Source organism: Arachis duranensis, chromosome 9 (assembly GCF_000817695.3).
Source record: "Arachis duranensis cultivar V14167 chromosome 9, aradu.V14167.gnm2.J7QH, whole genome shotgun sequence".
NCBI lineage: Eukaryota > Viridiplantae > Streptophyta > Magnoliopsida > Fabales > Fabaceae > Arachis > Arachis duranensis.
This window is the reverse complement of record NC_029780.3, coordinates 4,795,978-4,817,272: the sequence shown is the minus strand read 5'-3', so window position 1 is coordinate 4,817,272 and position 21,295 is coordinate 4,795,978. Positions and strand designations below refer to the sequence as shown.

Genomic DNA, 21,295 nt, shown 5'->3' with positions numbered 1-21,295 from the left:
AATTAGCTGCCACGTGACGGATGCAGAACGCCCTATATGCAGTAGGGGGAAGTCATCCCCCATCAGGAGCCTCCAACGCAGCCATTATCCCATTGTGCCTATATGATATGACAAGTATACCCGGTTGAGGCGTCACATGAGCCCGAAGGTGGAATAGAAAGAATGACCATGACTCCGGATTCTCACCTTCCACGAGTGCAAAGGCAATAGGGTGATGTTAGAGTTACCGTCCTGTGCAATCACGATAAGTAGTGTACCACCATATTTGCCGTATAAGTGGGTCCCATCCACACTAACCAACGGCTTGCAATGTCAAAATGCCTCAACACATGGTTGGAATGTCCAAAACAAGCGATGGAAATAAGCTGTAGAATCATCCAACTGCCCACCCACTCGAACAGGACTCGTCCTCAACATAGCTACACTTTCCGGCATAGTGATCTGCAAGCCCAATACCCATCGTGGCAACTCATTATACGAATTATCCCAGTCTCCATAAATTTGTGCCACATCCTTTTGCTTGGCCATCCAGACCTTCTTATACGTTGGTCTGAACCCGAAGTGTGCTTCCGTGGCATTCTGCAGTACCTTAATCGACGTTGCAGCATCAGCTCTGATCAGGGGCATAATGAAAGCCAATATGACATGATAATCAAGCTTTCTGTGGTCACTAGAGATGGATGTGGCTAGACAAGTATGAGGACCATTGTACCGTTTTACCTCCCAAATTCCCTTGCGCTACTAGAGGCTGACCCGGATTAGCCATACACACCCGCTCCCGAATTCCTTGCACTTGCCATAGTACTTGCGGTGATCCGACTCCAATACCTTGTACTCAACCCCGCGGCGAATGATATATGTCTTCACGCTAAGCACAACTTCCTCCTTATCTTGAAACTGCTGGCCAACCTGAAACTCAGATACGCCTCCTGAATTTTGCGAGTCTCTCGCCTCGAACCCAACAGGTACAGACGGATCTTCTTGAGGCGCCATGGCATCCTAGTCCAGAGCAGAGAAGTGGGGGGAGGGGGTACTGATTAGTACTTGAATTAGAAGCTCCCCCATCGGCAGGTTGAGTCGTCCGTGGAGTCTCCTCCTCGCTATCATCTGCAGCAATCGTTGCGAGCTCCACATCATCATCATCATCATCATCATCCTGCAATGCATCCTCAACCCCTTTGGGTGCTGCAACCTCTCCGATTACCGGAACACACGGAGGAGAGCTGGGCGCCGCGAAATCACCGTCTCCCAACGGTCCAGCCTCGCCAACTAATGCATCACAACTTCGATTCAAATTGACGGCAAACAATGGTGAAGCCACTAAGTCTGGCTCGGGTGCAAACACCGGCACTGCTGACGATGATCCAACAGGCAATGCACTAGAGCTGGCTACATATCCTGTGGAGTGCATATTCCTGTTCGAGCCTCCAGAACTAGATGCCACATCTACAAGTTCCGCCAACAACTCCGAAGTCCTCACCTCAAAAACTGACGGCGACAATGAAACAGCACCTGCATATCTTCGTCACTGCTAATAATGAATGAATCATACTTCACATCATCGCGTAACATGGAGATCGGAATACGATAGAACAACTTCTCCACCCGTTTCACGCCATGCAGTCCTAGTCTCCGTAGTATAGTACTCTTAAACTCAGCAAAACTTGTTGAAGGTTTGAGAAAAACACTCAGCGGGTCCTTGTCAGTGAACTTAATCCCTGATCGCGTTTTCTTCTTAATGGACCCTCTATAGTGCATAAGAGCTACAAAACTCTCATCACTAGCCATTATGAATCTCTCTTCTACAAAATTTCGCATAGCATCTGGTTTTTATATACCTCTCTCCTTTGTAAATCGAAACAATTACATTCGATTTACTCTAACGCTGGTTGCATGTATAAATCGAATTAGTTCATTTCTAAATCGAATTTATTTGATTCGATTTCCATGGAATTTTGTTTATTGGCTAATTCGAATAAATTAGATTCGATTTACTATCTGTTTTGCTAAATCGAATTTATTCAATTCAATTTATATAAAAACGTGGTCTGGGACTTTGACGTTGTAAATTTTCATTTGGGATATTTAGGACATTTTCAAATGTACTTGGTTTAACCAAGTCATTTGTCCTTTATTTGATCTATATTGTTAGGATAAATAAATAAATAAATATGCATTGCATCTATTCTGTTTGTGCTTAGTAAAATTATCTCACATGCTAGCTGATCTTCTTTTTAAGCATTTTCTATTTAGGGCTTCAATTCAGTTTCCATGTTGTTTTCTTGATAGTTAAAATAAAGATAACTAGGTGCAATTAAAATATTTGATAATTAAGATCACAGATAAAATGCTTTAGGTTTTCTTAAATAAAATACTCAAAATTATCCAACACAACTATTTCTCCATACAAATAGTTGTATCATTTCACTATGTTTCCTTTAATTCATCCTGTTCTATTTCATTTTATTCCCCTACTTCCTATCGATTTAAACATAGCTTATATATGCTTTTATATGTAAATATACAATTCCTTTTAAGAATCTATAGTCACCGGGCATCATTCTCTCTATCTTTTCTATGTTTTATATAATTGGATTAAACTATAAAAATTTGTGTGTTTTACAAGAACTGTGTTGATTTTTTTTATTGGAATGATTAGGTTAATGAAAGAATGTGTGTAATTTTTTAAGAATACATTATTAATTTATGTGATTAATAGTTGAAATTTATTTATGAAGTATTTGAGTAATTTTTATTGATTTGAGGAAACACTTTTAATTTTTTTTTTCTTTTTTTAGTTTTACAGCAAATAAAGAAGGAAATAAAAGACGAGAGGAAAAATAGAAACATTGATAAAGGAATATAGAAAGTGAAAAATTTTAAAAATATCTTTTTCTTTTGTTCACTTCTATGTCATTGTGAATAAAAATGACTTTTTAAATATGTTAAAAATATATTATTCATAAAATACTCACTAAATAATAACTCAAATAATATGTAACAAATTAAATTATAAATCAAATTTTAAATTGAATAATTAAATAATAATAAAAAATATAATATATTATTTTTTGATAAAAAAATTTTAATAAAAAGATAGTCTTAATATATTACGATTATATATAAAAAGTTATGTATAAAATAATGCACATTTGTGCTTAACTTTAGAGAAATGTTAGGAATTATAAGTATTCTAAATTTTATATATTAATTTTTTAATCAGATTAAATTATCATTATATCACACACACATATATATAACACACATATATATATATATGACAAACATAACATTATCTACCTTCTATATTTTTCTGTCATATATCACTTATTCTGCTATTTTAAATAGGTTATATTAAAATTTTTACATCATATATTTTCATACAAATCAATAATACGTATATATCTATTATTAATAATATAATTTATAATTTAAGATCAATAAATTTATAAAAAAAATTGTCTCTGATTTGCGCATATGTCCCGGCTTTTTGCTAGTATTATTATAACTAGCGGCTCAACAGGTACTAACGTGTCTGTTCAGCCATTTTTTATTATTTTTAAGAAATTAATTTTTTTAATATATTATTTACTTTTTAAATTTATTAGATAAATATTTTTTTATTTTAATATTGACGTGATCTTATTTATATCATATTTTGTTGAAATTAAAATTACTATAAAACACTTTAAAATGTTAAATTATAAAACCACACAATAAAGAGGTAATATAAAATGGACATAGTTTAAAGTTCTATGTAATATATGAGGTGAAATATTCGATAGAGTAAATTTCTATTCTCAATTATGCTAAAATATACAAAAAGTATTTTCAGAATGATAATGCTTCTATTGTATTTCTTTAAAAGTTTTGAATGTCGTCTATTAATTTATAATATTTTTAATTTAATTTTTTAAATTTATTATGATAAAATAACAATATGATAAGGATTTTATCCGCTAAAATTGCGAAAATATTTTTAAAAATTAGTTTATTTATTGTACTTTATTTTGTTTTTTTTTGTGTTTATGTTATATTCTATACATTATTAAATTTTAATTTGATAAGTTCTTTTATCATCAAGGACTTATTATCTAGTTATTGTAATTTAATTAAGATTTATTTTTCATCACTAAATGATGTTATGTGTATTACGGTTATTGCCATTAAATAATATTTGTAGTAGCATTTTTTTAGTTTGTACTTAAATTAGTTATTCAATAAAAATTTGTCCGATAACTCATAAAAATATATACAATGTTATCTATGTTTTCAATTTGAGAATTTTTAATTTTGTTACCTATTGATTTGTAATATTTAATATAGTATTTAGATATTTTTTAAAAAATTAGAACACATTTTGCCATGATCAAATTTTACTATCTATTAAAGTTTTAATTGGATAAAGATTCTATAATAAAAAAGATCCATATAATTTGTACAATACATTAATAAATACATGAGAAAAAATAAAACATATTTTTGTACTATTTTTCAATAGTTGTTATTTTGTGTTTAAGGTTGATCTTTTCTAATTTTACTATTTAATTTTAAAAGATATATGTTGTTACCAAAATTTTATTACAAAGTTATTATTATTATTAGTCTTATGAATGTATTGCCTATTTAAAATTTGTTAATTATTTGTTTTATTTTTTTTATTATAGAATTCATACTTTTGTTTGACATTAGGCATTTTATATAGCAGTGTGTAATATCAAACCTCTTAATTTATTCAATATAAAAAATATTTTAAATGAATATTATACGATGAAGATAAAATATTAAAAATATAAGTAGAGTAAGTGAGTACTAACTATTCATATTTGCATGACTTTTAGCATTATTTGTAACTGGTTCATTATAAGAGATTGATTGAGACATTAAATTAGTAGCAGTGGTGTCTCGACCTACATTTATACCAAAAAAAATACAAACTTAATATGTTGTAAATTATCTTAAAAAAATTAAAAATTAGTTCTCAGAAATCAAATTAAATCGTGTAAATTAAGTTAATTAATTTTGTTAATCTTCTATATTAAGATGTAATGTGTAAGTAATTGAGATTTTAGAATTTAATATTTTAATTTTATAAACAAAGAAAATAAATTATATTAATTCTAATTTTAAATTAAAATACTTATTAAAAATTAATTAATAAATTTATAATTAAATAATATTTTAAAATAATTTTGAGAGACTAAATTATATTTTTAATTAATACTCTGTACCTCTAATTTTATTAAAATTATCTAAATCACTTTATTCTAACCTTAATTTATCACCGCCACACCTCGGCCCTTATGCCTCAGCCTTCAGCAAAAACAAAAGAAAAGAAAAGGAGAAAGGGAAAAAAAACGGAGAGGGGGAAAAAAGGAGAAAAAGGGGGAAGCGGAAATAGAGAAGAGGGAGAACGAAGGGGAGAAGAGAGCCGAGGATGGAGAGGGAGGAGAAAAGGTCGCCGCTGTCCAGCTCGCACCACCATCGTCACACACTACTACTGCCTCGTCGCCACCGCCGCACCTTGTTGTCGTAATCAGAGCCACCACCGCCGTCTGTTGAAAGCATTCGCGTCCCCGCCAGAACCCTTGCCGTCGTCGTTGCCATTGGACGAAGGAGAGAGGAAAAGATGCGATGTACATAGCAGCTCACTGCCGTGCTTCATCTCGGCCGCTGCCATGGATGCCGGTGAGTTGCACGGTGTCATCGGGGTTTGATGAGGAAGATTCGTAGATTGGGTTTTCCAAAATCAAGGTTTGGAATTTGGTGAAGATTGGTTCAGTGGTTGGATTCTTGGAGTTGCTGTTCTGCCACCGCCGTTGCTGTAGCCGTGCCTCTATTGCCGGAAAACGGCGCCGTTGTCGCCGGAGAACCACCGTTGAAGCCGCTACTGCTCTGGTGAGCCTTACCCTCGTTTTGTACGCTTAAGTTGTTTCGTTGCTGTTGTGAGAGAGCGTTTATGTTAAATGAAGTTGTTATTGTGAGTTATTCAGCTGCCGCCGGAACCCTTGTCTTCTTGGTTGGTCGTTTAGTTGTCTTCTTGGTTGTTCAAGCTGAAACCTTTGCCAAATGAGTGAGAATAAACTACACTAGGAGGAGTTTGCAAGCTGTCCCTAGTATTTATTATTCGCCTACTCGTCAATTCAAGACATTTCTAGTGATGATGGTAGTGATGATGGTGGGTACGGGTTCCGTGTCAAGAAGTGCTGGTTCCCTTGTAGATATGATGCGAGAGAAAGATGATGATGGCCGGTTTGCAAGTGGAGAGCGGAATAGTGAGGATGGAAGGCTTAGCTGTGGGTATTAAGATGGAGGACTTTTACGATATTAAAACATTGAAAATTGGTGGTAATTCAATATGCTTACTTGGAATATTTGATGGTCATGGTGGTTCTCCTGCTGCAGAGTATTTGAAAAAGCATCTCTTTGATAATCTCATGAAGCATCCATTTTTTTTACTGATGCCAAATTGGCTATAAGTGAAACGCACCAAGGTACTAATTCTCAATTTCTGTATTCTGAAGAAGACATTTACTGGGATGATAGCTCTACTGCTTCAACCGCTGTTTTGATTGATAACCATCTCTATGTTGCTAATGTTGAAGATTATAGGACTATAATATCAAAGGCTGGTAAGGCAATTGCTCTCTGTGAGGATCATAAGCCAAACAGAAGTGATGAACGAAAGAGGAATTGATGCGTTTAAACTAAATTGAGGTAGGGGCGTTTTCATTAAGCTCATTTTTATTCTTAAGAGTTGTTATAAATTGATATTTAAGCAAATAATTATTTTTAGTGATTATGGAGTCTTATGAATTGAACTGAATTGTCTTGAATGAATGTGATTGCTTACTTGATTGTGGTTATTTCTGAATATTGAGTTGGTATTGAGATAGCTAGTGAAAGATTAATTTGAAAATCCGATTTGAATGTTTATCAAGTATAATTTGAGAAATTGGAAAAATGATTTGATGTTAGAGTTAGTTTGGGTTTGGAAAACGACTTGAGATTTGTGAATGACTTGGATTTGAAACCGTTGGAAAGGGTTTGAGTAAATGTTGGTTGGCTTTGTTGGAAATGAATTGAGATCTGAATTGAGATCTGAAAAGGATTATAATATTGGAAATGAGATTGATTTGTTGAAAAATGAGTTTAAATTGAAAATGGACTAAGATATTGAAATTGGTCTGATTTTGAAATTGAATGGAAAGGAGTTTGAGAAATGGTTTTGTTGGGACCCGAAAAGGGTGGCAGAATTCGATTTTTAGAGGAAATGTTGTCGAAATTTTATAAAATTAGAAGTTTCATTTAAAGTAATTATTTTAAAAAGATTTAATTTTAAGCATTATATGGTTTAAGATTACTTTATTTATCAAAAAAAGAATTATGTTTTGTATTGGGATTGTTAATGAACGGAATGGAAAGAAGGATGATGATGATTTTCTTTGAAATATGGTTTTTGAATGAATTTGAAAATGAGATATGGCTTATGAATTTGGATTATCTGAGATACGAGTTTCCCTGGATAAAGTGCCGTGGCTTGCCACCACGTGTACCAGGTTGAAAACTCGATACTCTGTTGACCCTACGACGTAAGTGTGACCGGGCACTATATAAATTCCCGGGTATGTTACCCCCATTGAGCAATATTGATTATTTGAGAAAAAGCTATGCATAGACTCTTGGGGATGCACGTCGGGGGACAGTCTAAGGACAATTCAGACTTGTCGGGTTGGCTGGATAACCGACAGATGAGCCTCATCAGTCATAGGACAGGCATGCATCATATGCATTTGTATGCTTTGCTTGAGTTTGAACTTGTTTTGGTTTGTCTAATTGCTAAACTGTTTGTAACTGCTACTTGAACTATTTGCTGTAACTGCTGCCTACTTGTGCTTTCCTTGTCTGCCTTGCCTGTGTTTGTCCTAGCGTGCTACATTTGAGATTGAACTTTGATGCTGAATTAATGATTGTGTTGTTTGATTGCGTGGTTAGTCTCTGATTGAGATTTTCTTATAAGAAAGGAAAGGTCTCAGATTTCTAAAAGATTAAACATTGTTTCTTTGAAAAGGTTTTGAACGATTATCTATTGGTTTTTAAAAGATTCATAAAGCAATGATAATCAATTACTGAGCTTGAAAACAATTTTCCTATTAAATATCTTTTTATGACAATTTTGAAACTCTGTGGTGAGACCGTGTGGTTAGGTTCTCACCTCCTACAGCTTTACCTTTTCAGGAACTGGATGAAGAAGTTTTAAGAAGAGTTATACTTCATTTGGTTTATTAAGTTGTTGTATTAATTAGATTATTTTCTTCCATCGTCTTTGTTATTACAAGTTTGTAAGAGGGATAGAAATTATATGTTTTATATGTATATTATATTATGAGTTATTATGTAAGGAGTCTTGTATATGAACCTATGCCTGTTTGCATTTTTCTTAAGATAAAGTATTTATTTCTGGTTTTCAAAAAAATCAGCGATACAGTTTCGAGGCACAGGCTCCTATTTTACTATTTAGTATGTAAAGTAGTCGTAATACTTCTTGCTATCAGAGTGGCGCAGCCGGAAGCGTGATTTCAGATAGTGAGGGTGTTACATAATGTATAGACAAAATGACTTAAAACGACGTTATTACATATTTTAAATATATAGGGTACTAACCAGTTAGGACATCACCACATCTTTTACTTGAACACACTGTTAGCAAAACCGGATTGGACCGGTTGGTTCAACTGAAAAACCAATAAATCAGATCTTAAACCGGTTCGGTCCAATGATCTGACCGAATAAGGTAGTGAATCAGTACGAACCGATCAAACCCAGAGTGAACCGATAAAAAATGGTCAAACTTGGTAAGACCGATTCGACCGAACCGCTTCAGTTTCAAGATTTTTCCAAAATATTAAAGCTAGGTTCGAACCCCCCTTCTCAAGGAAAAATATGATACTCATAACCACCAGACGGTTGAATTTGTTATCAATATATATATACAAATTAATATATATAAATATCTTTCAGCAAATAATTTACTTCTATTTAATTTATTTTAATTTTAGTTATAAACTCATTCCATTCTTAAATTAATTATATTTTTATTTAACAATAATTATAAATTCATTTATTTTTTTTTATAATTATATAATATCTATTAATATTATTTTTCAATAAATACTTGTAGTATATAATAGTATAATAGATATAAACTAATTAATAAATTATTAAAATTCAAAAATAATAGTTATTTTAATATAAAAACAAAATAAAAATATTTATGATAGAGTAAAATTAACAAAATACTTATTGTTCCTGTTTCATATTGTTTTAGAATAGCTAGATATTTTTAAAATGTTAGTGAAAATATGTATTTTAAATTTTAGTTTTAAATTTTTAACTATATTTTATTTTTTATTTACATAGGACCGGGTCAATTCGTTCAACCAGTGATCTACCGATTGAACCAGTGACCCAGTGACCTGACCGGTTCAATCACCGATTCGGTTCTGACAACTATGCTTGAACAGCTTCATTATAATGTGATTTCAGACCTATATTTTTAAAGAGCAATACAGATAATACAGATAATAAGCATAATTTAAATTCATAAGAGTAAAATTAGTTATCATGATTAAAGTTAACTTTTATGTCGCGTATTAAGGTGATTTTAATTATTTTATATTTGTTTAATTTATTCTGAAACAGAAAATATTTTAAAAATAATATACTTCTATTATATTTTTTTATTGATTTTTTTCAAAGTTTGAATATCGTCCATTAATTTGTGATTTTTTAAATTTATTTTTTTAATTTATTATGATAAATTAACAATATGATGAATATTTTATCTGTTAAGATTGCAGAAATATTTTTTAAAAAATAGTTTATTTGTTATACTCTAATTTATCTTTATTTTTTGTGTTTATATGTTAACATTTCACATTAGAAATTTATTACATATTTAATATTATTAGATTAATATATTTTTTAATAATAAATAATGTTACGTGTCTCATGATTATTATCATTGGCTGATATAGTAGCATTTTTTTATAATTGATATTTAAGATAGTTATTCAATAAAAATTGATTCAGTAACTCATATAAATATGTAAAGCCTTTATCTATGTTTTTAATTTTAGAATTTGAAAATTATTTATCCAAAAATCACTGTTTGTAATATTTAATATAATATTTAGATTTTTTATAAAATTATGACCCATTTTACCGTGATCAAATTTTGGCATTTGTTAAATTTGTAAATGGACAATAATTTTATAGTAAGAAGGATTCATTTTTATTTATGCCATGTATTTTTAAATACATGAGATGAAATATCAATATTCTTGTATTCTTCTTCTATCATTATGTTTGTATTTAAGTCATATTCTTCCTAGTTTTATTTTAAAATTATAAATAATATATATTATTACCAAAATTTTAAAATATGAAAATATAAATTAAAATAAAAACTAAACAAATTAAATTAAAATATATTAAAAATCATTATGTTACATTAATTTAACACAATATATAAATACTATTTTGATAATAAAATTATTATGTTTGACAACTTTTTGTAATTATCTTATAACGTAGTATTTTTGTATATAAAATGACTTCATTTATTTTTTAAGATAAGAATGCAAATGCATATTTTTTTTTATTTTTAATATTTTATCCCAAACATCTACATTAATTTGAAACATAAATATATTTTTTTTGTAATAAATTTATAATAAAAGTTTTAGTTAAAGAGTACTCAATATTTTTTTTATAATTTAGAACAATAAATTTATTTTTATTTCATAGTTATTACTTTGTAAAATATATTTAATCACTCAGATTTAAAAATACACATGCCAAAAAATAAGCGATATGTTAATATTTTTCTCTTTATTCTATTTATTATTATTAGTTTAATGAATACATTAATATACTAACTCTAAAAAAAATTGGATACCAAATTCTAGTAATTTTTTGTATTTTTTTATTAAGGAGTGCTTGTTATATGTAATTTTTTTAAGTTAAATAATAAGCATCAGAAATATATAAATAGTGTATATTAATTTAATTAATTTTGTTATAGAATATCAACCAATTATGTTACTACTGTTATTTGGACCAACTCCATTATCATGCGCTTTCAATCCTAGATTTTTCAAAGAGTAGAATACAGATATAAGCAAAAATTGAATTTATAACCAAAAAAATTAAATTATCATAATACATATTAAGTTTTATGTTACCTGAAACAAAATGATGACGATGATGATGGGTGGCTCTGACCATTTGTCTAATTGTTACTTGGCAATGGATTTGGAATAGGAATTATTTTAGTTGATATAATGTGATTGCTGATTCGTTGAATTTTTCAATTATATTTGTCAGAAGATAAGGTAGCAAGACACAAAGAAGAAAAACGATTGCAAGAGTACAATTGAAAGTGAAACAGATATTTAACTCTCTTGGTTAAAGTACAATTGAAGGCGCAAAAATTTTTTTATTGAAAGTGAATCGGTTTTTGAATTGAGTACGTATTAATAGTTTTTTTATTGAAAGTGAATCAGCTTTAAATTCTGTTGTAGGTTGAAGGTGAATCAGTTTTAAATCTATCGTGGGGTAAAGCCAGTTTTTGAAAAAGAGAAAACAGGGGTAAAATAGGAAGAAAGAATTGGATACCATCACGATGTTGAAAGAAGGAGAAAGATGACTATAGTAAAAATACAGAAAAGTGCTACGAATCCAATAATGAGATAAAAAAAATTAATAACAGAAGAATGAGATCAAACTCTTTATATAAAGTACTCACATAAAGAATATATCCAAAACAAAATGATAAGATCTATACAAAAATTATTTATCACTGCTAATTATTTTTTTCCTCCTTTCATACATGGCATCAAAAATCAACATTTGACATGGTCGTTATTTAATTTAAAAAACCACAAAAACGCATCCAAATAATTGTTATATACAGAGAAGCACATTCAGGATGGAGAACAGAATTAAGAAAAATTGAAAAGGATAAATTATTGAAATGAAGAATTGAAGAAGAGGTTACGCGTTTCTACGGTTATTAATGATAAAACAGAATGAAAATGAGATAGAAGAATATGTGTTGTTAACGGTAGAAGTTTTTTTATTTTTTTAGTGAACAACTAAGAAAAAACAAAAGAGCAGAAAAGAAAAAGAAAAAAAATTAGGTTCTTAACAATAAGAGAGGACAAACCACCTCTGGTGGCTGATGCCAAAGGTGAACCTCATCAGTTCCGCTACCTCCAGATCCCATCTTTGCCAACCGATCTGTCACGACATTAGCTTCTCTCGGGATAAGCTCAAAAAGAATATCTCAATCCCTTCTTAACTTCAAGTCAAAGATCAGTTGTATCACTTCTTTTTCAAGATGCCAGAGTGGAACTTGCCAACCAGTCACTAGCTCAAAAGCTGCTGCGCAATCTGTCTCACAGACAACAAACTTAAGACCCGCCTCCCAAGCCCAAGCCAAACCTTTCCATATACTCCACAACTCCGTCTTGATGACACTAGATCCAAAGGAATTTTCTGAGCATCCCATTACCCATTGACTGGAGCTATCGCGAATTACCCACCCAAAACCAGCACAATCATCCCCCAAGTTCACACTCTCAGCACAATCTTCGAAAGCATCAAACTTCACCAGAAAATAGCCATTTCCAACATCCAGAACTTGAAACCCACCCTTCAATCTCGACACCATACCCAACTTATGCACCATCGTCGTGTAACTCATATGCTTGTCCAAGACTTTGACGACGATCGCTTCCTTATATGGTACAGATAACGCCGCCAGCCCTTCTTCTGAGAAGATGACCCGAGAAGGATGCGAATCCCCGTGGTTCCCTTTGATCGCCTTGGCTAGCCTCTCTCCATCTAAAGCCTCATTCCAAAGCATAGGAGACGGAGACTTCTGTCCAGTCACCATGTTGCCGAAGGAAACCTTTTGAAAGCCATGTTTTTCCTTAGAAACCCTAGTACCCTCCTCCTTCTCACTAGATACAAACCCCCCGACGCTCTCCCCCTTAGTTCTACCGCCGACATTACCGGTTACCTCACGGTGTGTCACCCTCTTCGTGAACCCCCCGCTCACTCCGTCACTCATACCTAAACCCTAACAGAAAGAGTAGATATCTCTTTTTATTTAAAGTAACTACGCATGCATGTATGGAGAACTTCTATAATTAAGGACAATATTGGAATATAAAGTTCGACACCAAAAACTCAGTTTTGGCATTATATATTGTTATAAATAATTGATAATGATAATGATTACTATTGGTATAAAAGGGATTATGTGTTTGTTTGAGTGTTATTAAGTTGATAAAATATTTTTTTATAATTTTTATATAATTTTTAGTATATTTAATAATTTTTTTAAACTAAAATTAAAAATATTAAAAAATAAACTTCTTTAAAANTAATTAATACACAAAAAAATTGTTTTACAGATATCTAAATATAACATTATTTTTATTTTTTTAAAAATAATTTATAAAAAAATTATTCAAAAAAATATTTTCTCTTCAAAAATTATCCAAACAAGCTATAGGTCATTAGTAATAGCAACTATATATAAAGCGAATTGAAGAGTAATTTAGTATTGGAAAGTGTTAACCTCTTGCGGTTACTAAACACAGGAGTCGGAGAGAGACTGAACGAAGCGGCAAAGTTTCTTCGGTAAATGCATATTCCTCATAGAATTTTAAACACATATTTCTTTCATTCTGTTTGTGGATCTTTTTTCCTTTTTTTTTTTTCTGTTTTATTTTGCTTCTCGTAAGTCCTTGATGTTGTTTATTTTCTGAAAATTCTGGCATGGCAATTTTACATAGGGTTCGGTTAAAATAAAAGTTGTTTATTCCCATTTTCTACCAGATGCCATGCTGATTTAAGAGTTTGTTTTTTTGGTGTTTAGACTTTAGACATTAGATCCTTCCGTTACTCAGATAAATCATTTATATTGACATGTAGAACTCTTTTTTCAACTGCTTATGATGTTATGAAGGAATGGACCGAATATCTGTTCTGCCAGAAGCTATACTTCATGACATTCTTGCAAGGTTGCCAGAAAAAGATGCTGCTAGGACCAGTGTTTTGTCAAATGAATGGAGAGATACATGGTATTCATTTCCCATATTATCCATTGGCGACAAGATTATTATTGGTTCTTATAGTCCTCAGATAATTAGCAAACTAGACATACTAATTGGCTATGTCATGAGAAGATTGTTGAAGCTTCGTGAGCAAAGCTTAACAATAAAAGTATTTAAGCTCGACATGATGCCAGAACACAATAAGTATATGTCCCATCATTTTGATCTTTGGATGAACATGGTTAGCGAAAGTTGTGTGGAAGTACTTGAGCTTTGCCTCCTATACTCTGCCACCTATCGTGGACTGCCTGATGGGACGGAGTATCGATACGATCAATATGACTTACCACTTTGTGTCTTTGAAGTTAGATCTCTTACTAAGTTGGTGTTGAAAGGAAAAATAACACTTAACCAATCATTCTTCAATCATTCTATCAAGTTATTTTCACTGAGAACACTATGTTTACGTGAGCTACTCCTTGAAGATAAAGGAATTATTGAGCATCTCATTTCTCACTGTCCCCTGCTTGAAGATTTAACTGTATATTGTTGTTTAGTATATAACAGGAAGAATCCATTTCGGAACAAACAATTTCTGGAATCATTATTCCTGCATGGTCTACAAAAGCTAAAGGAAGCTGATATTCAAGGAATACAAGAGGTATATATTGATGCTCCAAATCTTGAGAACTTACGTTATGTTCCTTTCCCTTATTTTGGATCTCCGATCAAATTGAATTTAGACAGTTTCACAAGATTGAGATGTTTGCGTCTGTCGAACACTGATGTTACAGACAAGTGGTTACTCGATCTATCTCATAAATTCCCTTTCCTTGAGCATTTGGAATTGTGTGGTTGCTCTATGTCTGACAGAATTAATATTTCGAGTGCTCAACTCATGATCTTGGAGTTTACAAATTACTCTGACGTGAAGGAGGTGAATATTGATGCTCCAAATTTATTATCATTTGACTATTGCGGAGATCACAGAGCTATTATATCTTTCCTAACAAGTTCTGATCATTTGGTATTCAATGCCTCTCCTGCCCATGAATTTAGGCATGGTTATTATAGCTTGAGGGAATTTATCCAAAACATTAAACCACAAAAGGTTTTGGCATCACTCTCCCTCTCTGTCTATCATTCGAATGGTGTAAGTAGATTTACTAGCTAGCTAGCTACTTGATTCATTCATTGTGTTTGCTTGCATATCTATGTTCCAATTCTATTTATTTATTTATTTGCTTTTATGCATCATGATATATGTAGATTGAACAGAATTGTCTGAGTATACAGCAAGTTTTATCCATTCCTCCTAGTATCAAATACTTGGAATTGGACTCTTCACCAAATGAGGCTCTTTATTTCCATTATATGAATTGGTTGCTCTCTTGTTGCTGTCCAAAAACTATTTCATTCTTCTTCCAGAATGATCGTGGCATGAAACCATTCACGGTGGTATGCTTATTAGTTTTTTCGTCATATCAGAATTGGTTCGCCATTAATGCTTTTACAATATTTTCGTGAACCACTCACAAGTCACAACCCTGTATCAATCAAGGTTCTGAAAAATTAGATCGTTCATTATTGAATCAGTAAAACTGCATGTTTAAATATTTAATTGAAGTTTAATCAGAATTCAAAAAAAATCTTTTTTAAAAAATAACTTCTAACAAGTTTTTTCTGGTAAAAATTTGAACTGATTCAACTTATTTAATGGTTTTTTGACCTTTTTATTGATTTTTTGTAATTGATTTTCTTATCTGAATCAAATTGATCAAGTGACCAATTTTTGATTAATTGGTTAAACCAACTAATTTGATGTAGTTTTCAGAACCACACTATTGATTATCAGTTAACAATATATATAAATGGTGTGCAGTGTCTCTAACTCTAACTAACTATATTTGTTGTTTTGGGAACACGACAGTTTGTCTATGAGTTGCTGATGGGCAGAAAAAAGCAGGAGTGGTTTGACCATTTTGGTGATACAAAGTGTTGGTGGCATGACTTGAAGATTGTCAAGCTCACATACTCATTCAGCGTTGACGAGAAGGTTGACTTTAAGACCACGCTAAATGCATTATTATTGCCAACTGATGACCCGGAATCTGTTAGTTTTAGCTTAGAATTATAATATTCTTATTATCAACTGGTACATATTCCTAATTAGATTTACAATTTTGACGTTACCACTAAGCAAGATTTGGGTATTGTATTGAGTATTTTTTTCCAAGGTTTTATACTTACACCAATTAATATTTTATCCCTTTGTTGATTGTGAGTTTTATCCATCTAACGCTATAAATTATTCGTCTAAAATTTTATAAATTTTGGAAACAATATGATATTTCATCCATTTATTCTTAATTAAAATAAAATAATATTCAGATGATTTTTTTATATAGATTTTTATAAAAACAATTTGGTTCAGTATTCTTTTTATGGAAATACAACTAATTAAAGTCATTCGAAACTTTTATCATTTTACTATCTCTACTAAACATTTACCTAAAGGTGAGTTCTATGGTGTAGAAAGAAAAAAATTTCTATACCTATAGATATGTGTTGGTTCATTGGAGAGCTTGACAAGTGTTTAAAGGGGGACAAAATCTGTACTCTTTGCAGGAAAAGTACAAGGGCCTTGTTTTTTCTGCAAGTGGTTAGGTCAAAATTTTGATTGACTAATTATACTAATTAAAATTAAATTTAGTAAGATGATAAACCTCACCACAATATTATTTTTTTATCGATCTTTAACAACTACAATAAAAGGCTTCAGTTTATATATTTTATTTTGTTTGAACTTTGAATCATTTTAATCTTTTAATAAACTAACTTATTATTTTTATTTTTAATCCATATTTATTATTGTTATTACTATTATAGTAAACTTTGTTAAATCCAAATAAAAATTTAATTATTTTGCTGGTTTCTATAATTTTGCAAAATTTTCAATTAGGTCTTTATATTTTTTTAATTTGGTTTTTGCATTAATTTTTTTAATTAGGTCCTTTTTTACCGTATAGAGACTCAATTAAAAAAACTTTAGAGCAAAGATTCAATTAAAAAAAATATATAAAAACTTAATTAAAAATTTCATAAAATTATAAAAATCAATGGAATAAATAAGCTCCAAATAAAAAATATATTCATTGTGTTATATTGTAAGCCAAAATACAATTGTAATGTATTCCAGAAATATGACTCACATATTACATAATTAGTCATACTAACAATATCCATTTGTAATTAATTTTTTTTTATATTATGAGCAATACATACTTAATGATCTTTTTATTATTAAAATAAAATAAATTACACTAATTTTTGCTAGCATCTAAATTCACTAAATACGTTTAATTAAATTAAAAGTTAACAATGAAAAATATTATTTATTATATTGTTATTTACAATTTTTAAATTTTGTGACGGTAAACATACTTTTAAGACAATTTAATAATATAAAACTTATGACACAAATATTTTTTTTATTAGATATCATACAACCCTTTATTTTTAAACAATATTGCCATATAAAATAATTTACTATATATTTTGTAAATAAAAAAATAAATTTAGATTAAATGGTTAATAGCTTAAACTGAGTCGTTATTTTTCGAACAATAATAAAACAGAAATCCAATTTATGATGAGGTCTATTATTATGTCAACATAATTAGTCATAATGAAAATAATTACTCACTTAAATTCTATATAAAAAAGAGAATTTTTTTATATCATTCCTACAAAGAGTATAAACTTTGTCTCCTTCTTTAAACACTTGTCAAACTCTCTAATGAGCCAACACATATCTATAGGTGTAGAAATTTTTTTCTTTCTACACCATAGAACTCACCTTACCTAAATAGTGAATTTTACACCAACAGTATTTATATTTAGTTTCTATTTATTTTGAAATTTTATTTTGTCAAATTTTATACCAATTTTTTTTTAAAAAAAATTTATATTTTCAATAAAATTTAATGATTCTATTTGTTACTATGCAGTATGCACGACGAGAAAAAGGAAAAATTAATTGGAGAAGGAAAAATATATAAAAAGACAGTTGAAATAGGTTTGATGGCAACTAGATCAGTGTAGTTGGCCCATAGGCCATAATCATCCCTTCAAATACCATGATATAAATAAGAATAACAAATGAGGTTGTTATGCTTGGTTTAATGTTGTAGGTTTTGCGAACTTCATGGTTTTGGTATATATAAGTGTGGCTGCTGTTTATGTGGAAGGCATTAGCAGCTTGTGTTTACGAGGAAGATGTACTATAAGGTATGATACAATGGCAAAAAAAAAAGGAAAAAAAATGGCAAATGCAATCAATTTAATTTGAATTTTCATACCACTTGTAGAGAGCAAACGTTCCTTATAAATTCAGAAATTATTTGAACAAAATTGTAAAAAAAATAAATTAAAAATTCTAGTATACGAAATTCTCTGTATTTTGATAAAGCATCTTTATTGACATATTTTTTTATTATTGGACTAAGAGAATATTCAACTAGAAAGTTTTTTGACGAAGAACTCAATTCTCGTATTGGTGTAAGATGGTTGAATATACGTTCAATCAAAAAACTCAATAAAAAATAATTATATTAAATATATATAGAAAATTAGAAACTAAATTAATTACATATATAAAATATATATTAAAAATAAGAAAAATACTAAAAAATAATCAAAATTTATTATTTTTGACTATCAATTAATCATCAATATTTAAAAGCATGAAATAAAGTATGTTAGTGGATTACTAAACTAAAAGAATTAAAATAAAATAATTAAATTCATAATTAATTAGTAACTAAAAATAATAAATTCTAATACTCCTAACATTACTCTTATTTAAATATATATATTTATACCAAAATATATAATAACTAATTTTATACGTATACATATTATTTTTTATGGGAAAAAAAACATATAAGAAAGCAATCCTATCCTATCCTATAACTATACTTGAAAAGAGGGTTTCTTCCATTGTGAAAATTTCACGTGGCATCCACGGTATTCATTATCAAATCTCAATTCCTTTTAATCATTGTTCTAATAATGACCATATTAATTAGTGAAAGTTTATATAGGTGCCCTGCTGTTAGAGTTTTTAAGTTCCGTTAGAGTTTGTAGAAAATATTTATTTTGTTAGTTAAAATCTTTAAAGTGTCAATAATATTTACCATGATAGCTTATGCTGTTTCACAAAAACAGTTAGAAAATAGATTAAATTAGAGGAGGAACAGATTATATTTTTTGCTGATGAGGACATTAAAGAAGGATTGAATTCATGTATTAAAAGTTTGATGGAAATATTACTGGCAGACAGATTATTCATTATAGGTATATTGGAGGCTACTCTAAACATAATGGAGATAACCAGAAAGGTTCTGTGTTTTAGATCAGGAAAATATCAAATTTTAATTTTTTTCCAAAGATAAAATCGAATTGCTCAGGGTGAAAAAAGGAGCTCTTTGATTGTTCAAGAATTATAATCTAAATCTTAAAAAATGGAGGGAAAATTCATTGATCAATGATGCAAAATTTTCTCATATTCTTATATGGACATAACTGTAGAGTTTACCGGAACAATATAAAACCAAAAGATTGGAAAGAAAAGTAGGAGAGAAACTCTTGAGGAGGAAGATGAGAATATCGATAAGTCACAACAAAATTATTGATCTTCAACTTAAATACGAAAAAAAATCTTGCAAACATGGTGCAAGGAGGAGAGGAAGAAGCGGAATGGGGAGCATGACTAAGGGCAGACCAATTCAGTAGACTAGTAGAGGGTCAAAAAGAAAACAACAACCTGAATCACCCCAATGCTACGCAGGGAGACATGCATAAACAGAAAAAACTAATTTCGATGATAAGAAAATTTGCAAGTATCTCTGTTTAAGATCGAAAAAAGGTTGCAGATTGATTGAAGTTTATCCAGACTCTACCAATTCCTCCTCATCCAAATGTAGGAAGGTTGCAGAAGAATGTGACAACTGACAATGCCACTTTGTCCAAGGCTCCGCATGATTAGTTCATGCTTACTAAGTTGGCCACCTCTAAGAGTACGAGCGTAGGCTTAGTTGTGTCTTAGGTGTCGGTCTGTAACCAATTTTTTTGTTTTTCTCTTGGTAGACTTTTGTTGCAATAATTTGTGTATTTGTGATCCTTCTTTTGTCTTATTTGTATCAGAGGTAGGAGTAGAAGTGGATCGGGCTATTCAACAGAGACTCCTGGCTTGTTTTGTTTCAAGTTCAGCTCAGCTTGTTTTATTAAACGGGCTAGATTTAGGTTTTTTAAAAAGCTTATTAGTTAAAAGGTTTAATTACTCTATAGATTCTTATAGTTTTATTGAATTTTTAATTAGGTTCTTATATTTTTTTTTTAATTGGGTTCTTATACATTAATTTTTTTTAATTTAGTCACTGTTGGCGTTAAATGTCAAAAAACGTTAGTGAATTGTAACATTACTTGTATACTCCTGACTTCTACCTATAATAAATTTATATTTCTGATTTAAGAAAAACTTACGGAACGTTAGGTCGGCTCATCATAATATTTTTTTGTAAAAATAAATAATTCTTAATTTAGACTTTCAACTATTGACTTATATTGAACACAAAACAAAACAAAAAAAGAATTAATAGTTAATATTAGTTAAGATTGTAATTTTTTTGTTAAGAAAAAAATTATGGATTGTAAATATGATTATGATATGTGCGAATAGTTAATATATAAAATAAATTATGCTTTACAAATTATTAATTGTAAATTTTAGAATATATTTAATATCAATTTAAATATTTTAAATGTATTATTTTAAATTTTAATTTACGAAATAGATTTTTTAAAGAGTAATTACTCAAATCAGTCCCTAAGGATTTTAAAATTGGACATTTTAGTCCCCAAGAAAAATTAATACACAAATCAATCCCCAAAGTTTTACTACGACAAACAAATCAGTCCCTAGTTCATTTTTCGACAGAGTAATTACTCAGATCAGTCCCCAAGGATTTTTAAAATGGACAATTTAGTCCCAAAAAAAATTAATGTACAAATCAATTCACAACGTTTCTCTCCGTTAGATATAACAGTCTTCCATCCAAAAATAAAATAAAATAAAATAATTATTATTAATCACATAATAATAT

The 21,295-nt window shown here is 30.0% G+C and overlaps 2 protein-coding genes across 4 annotated transcripts; one reads left to right on the top strand and one right to left on the bottom strand.

Moving 5' to 3' along the window:
- Window positions 1–312: 312 nt before the first annotated feature.
- LOC110275593 (uncharacterized) lies at window positions 313–1,788 on the bottom strand. Its single transcript, XM_021131756.1, has 4 exons — window positions 1,587–1,788; window positions 1,045–1,512; window positions 773–929; window positions 313–613 (listed from the first exon to the last, which is right to left on the bottom strand). Exons 1-4 carry the CDS (start codon window positions 1,786–1,788, stop codon window positions 313–315), a joined length of 1,128 nt encoding a protein of 375 aa, XP_020987415.1.
- An 11,847-nt stretch (window positions 1,789–13,635) lies between these two features.
- On the top strand, window positions 13,636–16,413 carry LOC107464203 (putative F-box/FBD/LRR-repeat protein At4g00315). 3 transcript variants are annotated; one of them, XM_052254734.1, is made up of 4 exons: window positions 13,636–13,713; window positions 14,008–15,282; window positions 15,399–15,587; window positions 16,060–16,413. In XM_052254734.1, the coding sequence occupies exons 2-4, from the start codon at window positions 14,044–14,046 to the stop codon at window positions 16,264–16,266; spliced, it is 1,635 nt and encodes a 544-aa protein (XP_052110694.1). In that variant the 5' UTR covers window positions 13,636–13,713; window positions 14,008–14,043; the 3' UTR covers window positions 16,267–16,413. The 3 variants fall into 3 exon arrangements, with proteins under 3 accessions (XP_052110694.1, XP_052110695.1, XP_052110696.1); XM_052254735.1 differs by having other exon boundaries at window positions 13,653–13,713; window positions 14,042–15,282; XM_052254736.1 differs by lacking the exons at window positions 13,636–13,713; window positions 15,399–15,587 and having other exon boundaries at window positions 14,018–15,282.
- Window positions 16,414–21,295: the final 4,882 nt, after the last annotated feature.

Coding starts and splice junctions, on each gene's coding strand:
- LOC110275593 (XM_021131756.1), bottom strand. CDS start 1,788: ATGGCTAGTGATGAGAGTTTTGTAGCTCTTATGCACTATAGAGGGTCC. Junction 1,513..1,586: donor GGTGGAGAAGTTGTTCTATC/GTATTCCGATCT, acceptor GAAGATATGCAG/GTGCTGTTTCATTGTCGCCG. Junction 614..772: donor TGCAAGGAATTCGGGAGCGG/GTGTGTATGGCT, acceptor GCCCCTGATCAG/AGCTGATGCTGCAACGTCGA.
- LOC107464203 (XM_052254734.1), top strand. CDS start 14,044: ATGGACCGAATATCTGTTCTGCCAGAAGCTATACTTCATGACATTCTT. Junction 15,283..15,398: donor CTGTCTATCATTCGAATGGT/GTAAGTAGATTT, acceptor TGATATATGTAG/ATTGAACAGAATTGTCTGAG. Junction 15,588..16,059: donor GCATGAAACCATTCACGGTG/GTATGCTTATTA, acceptor GGAACACGACAG/TTTGTCTATGAGTTGCTGAT.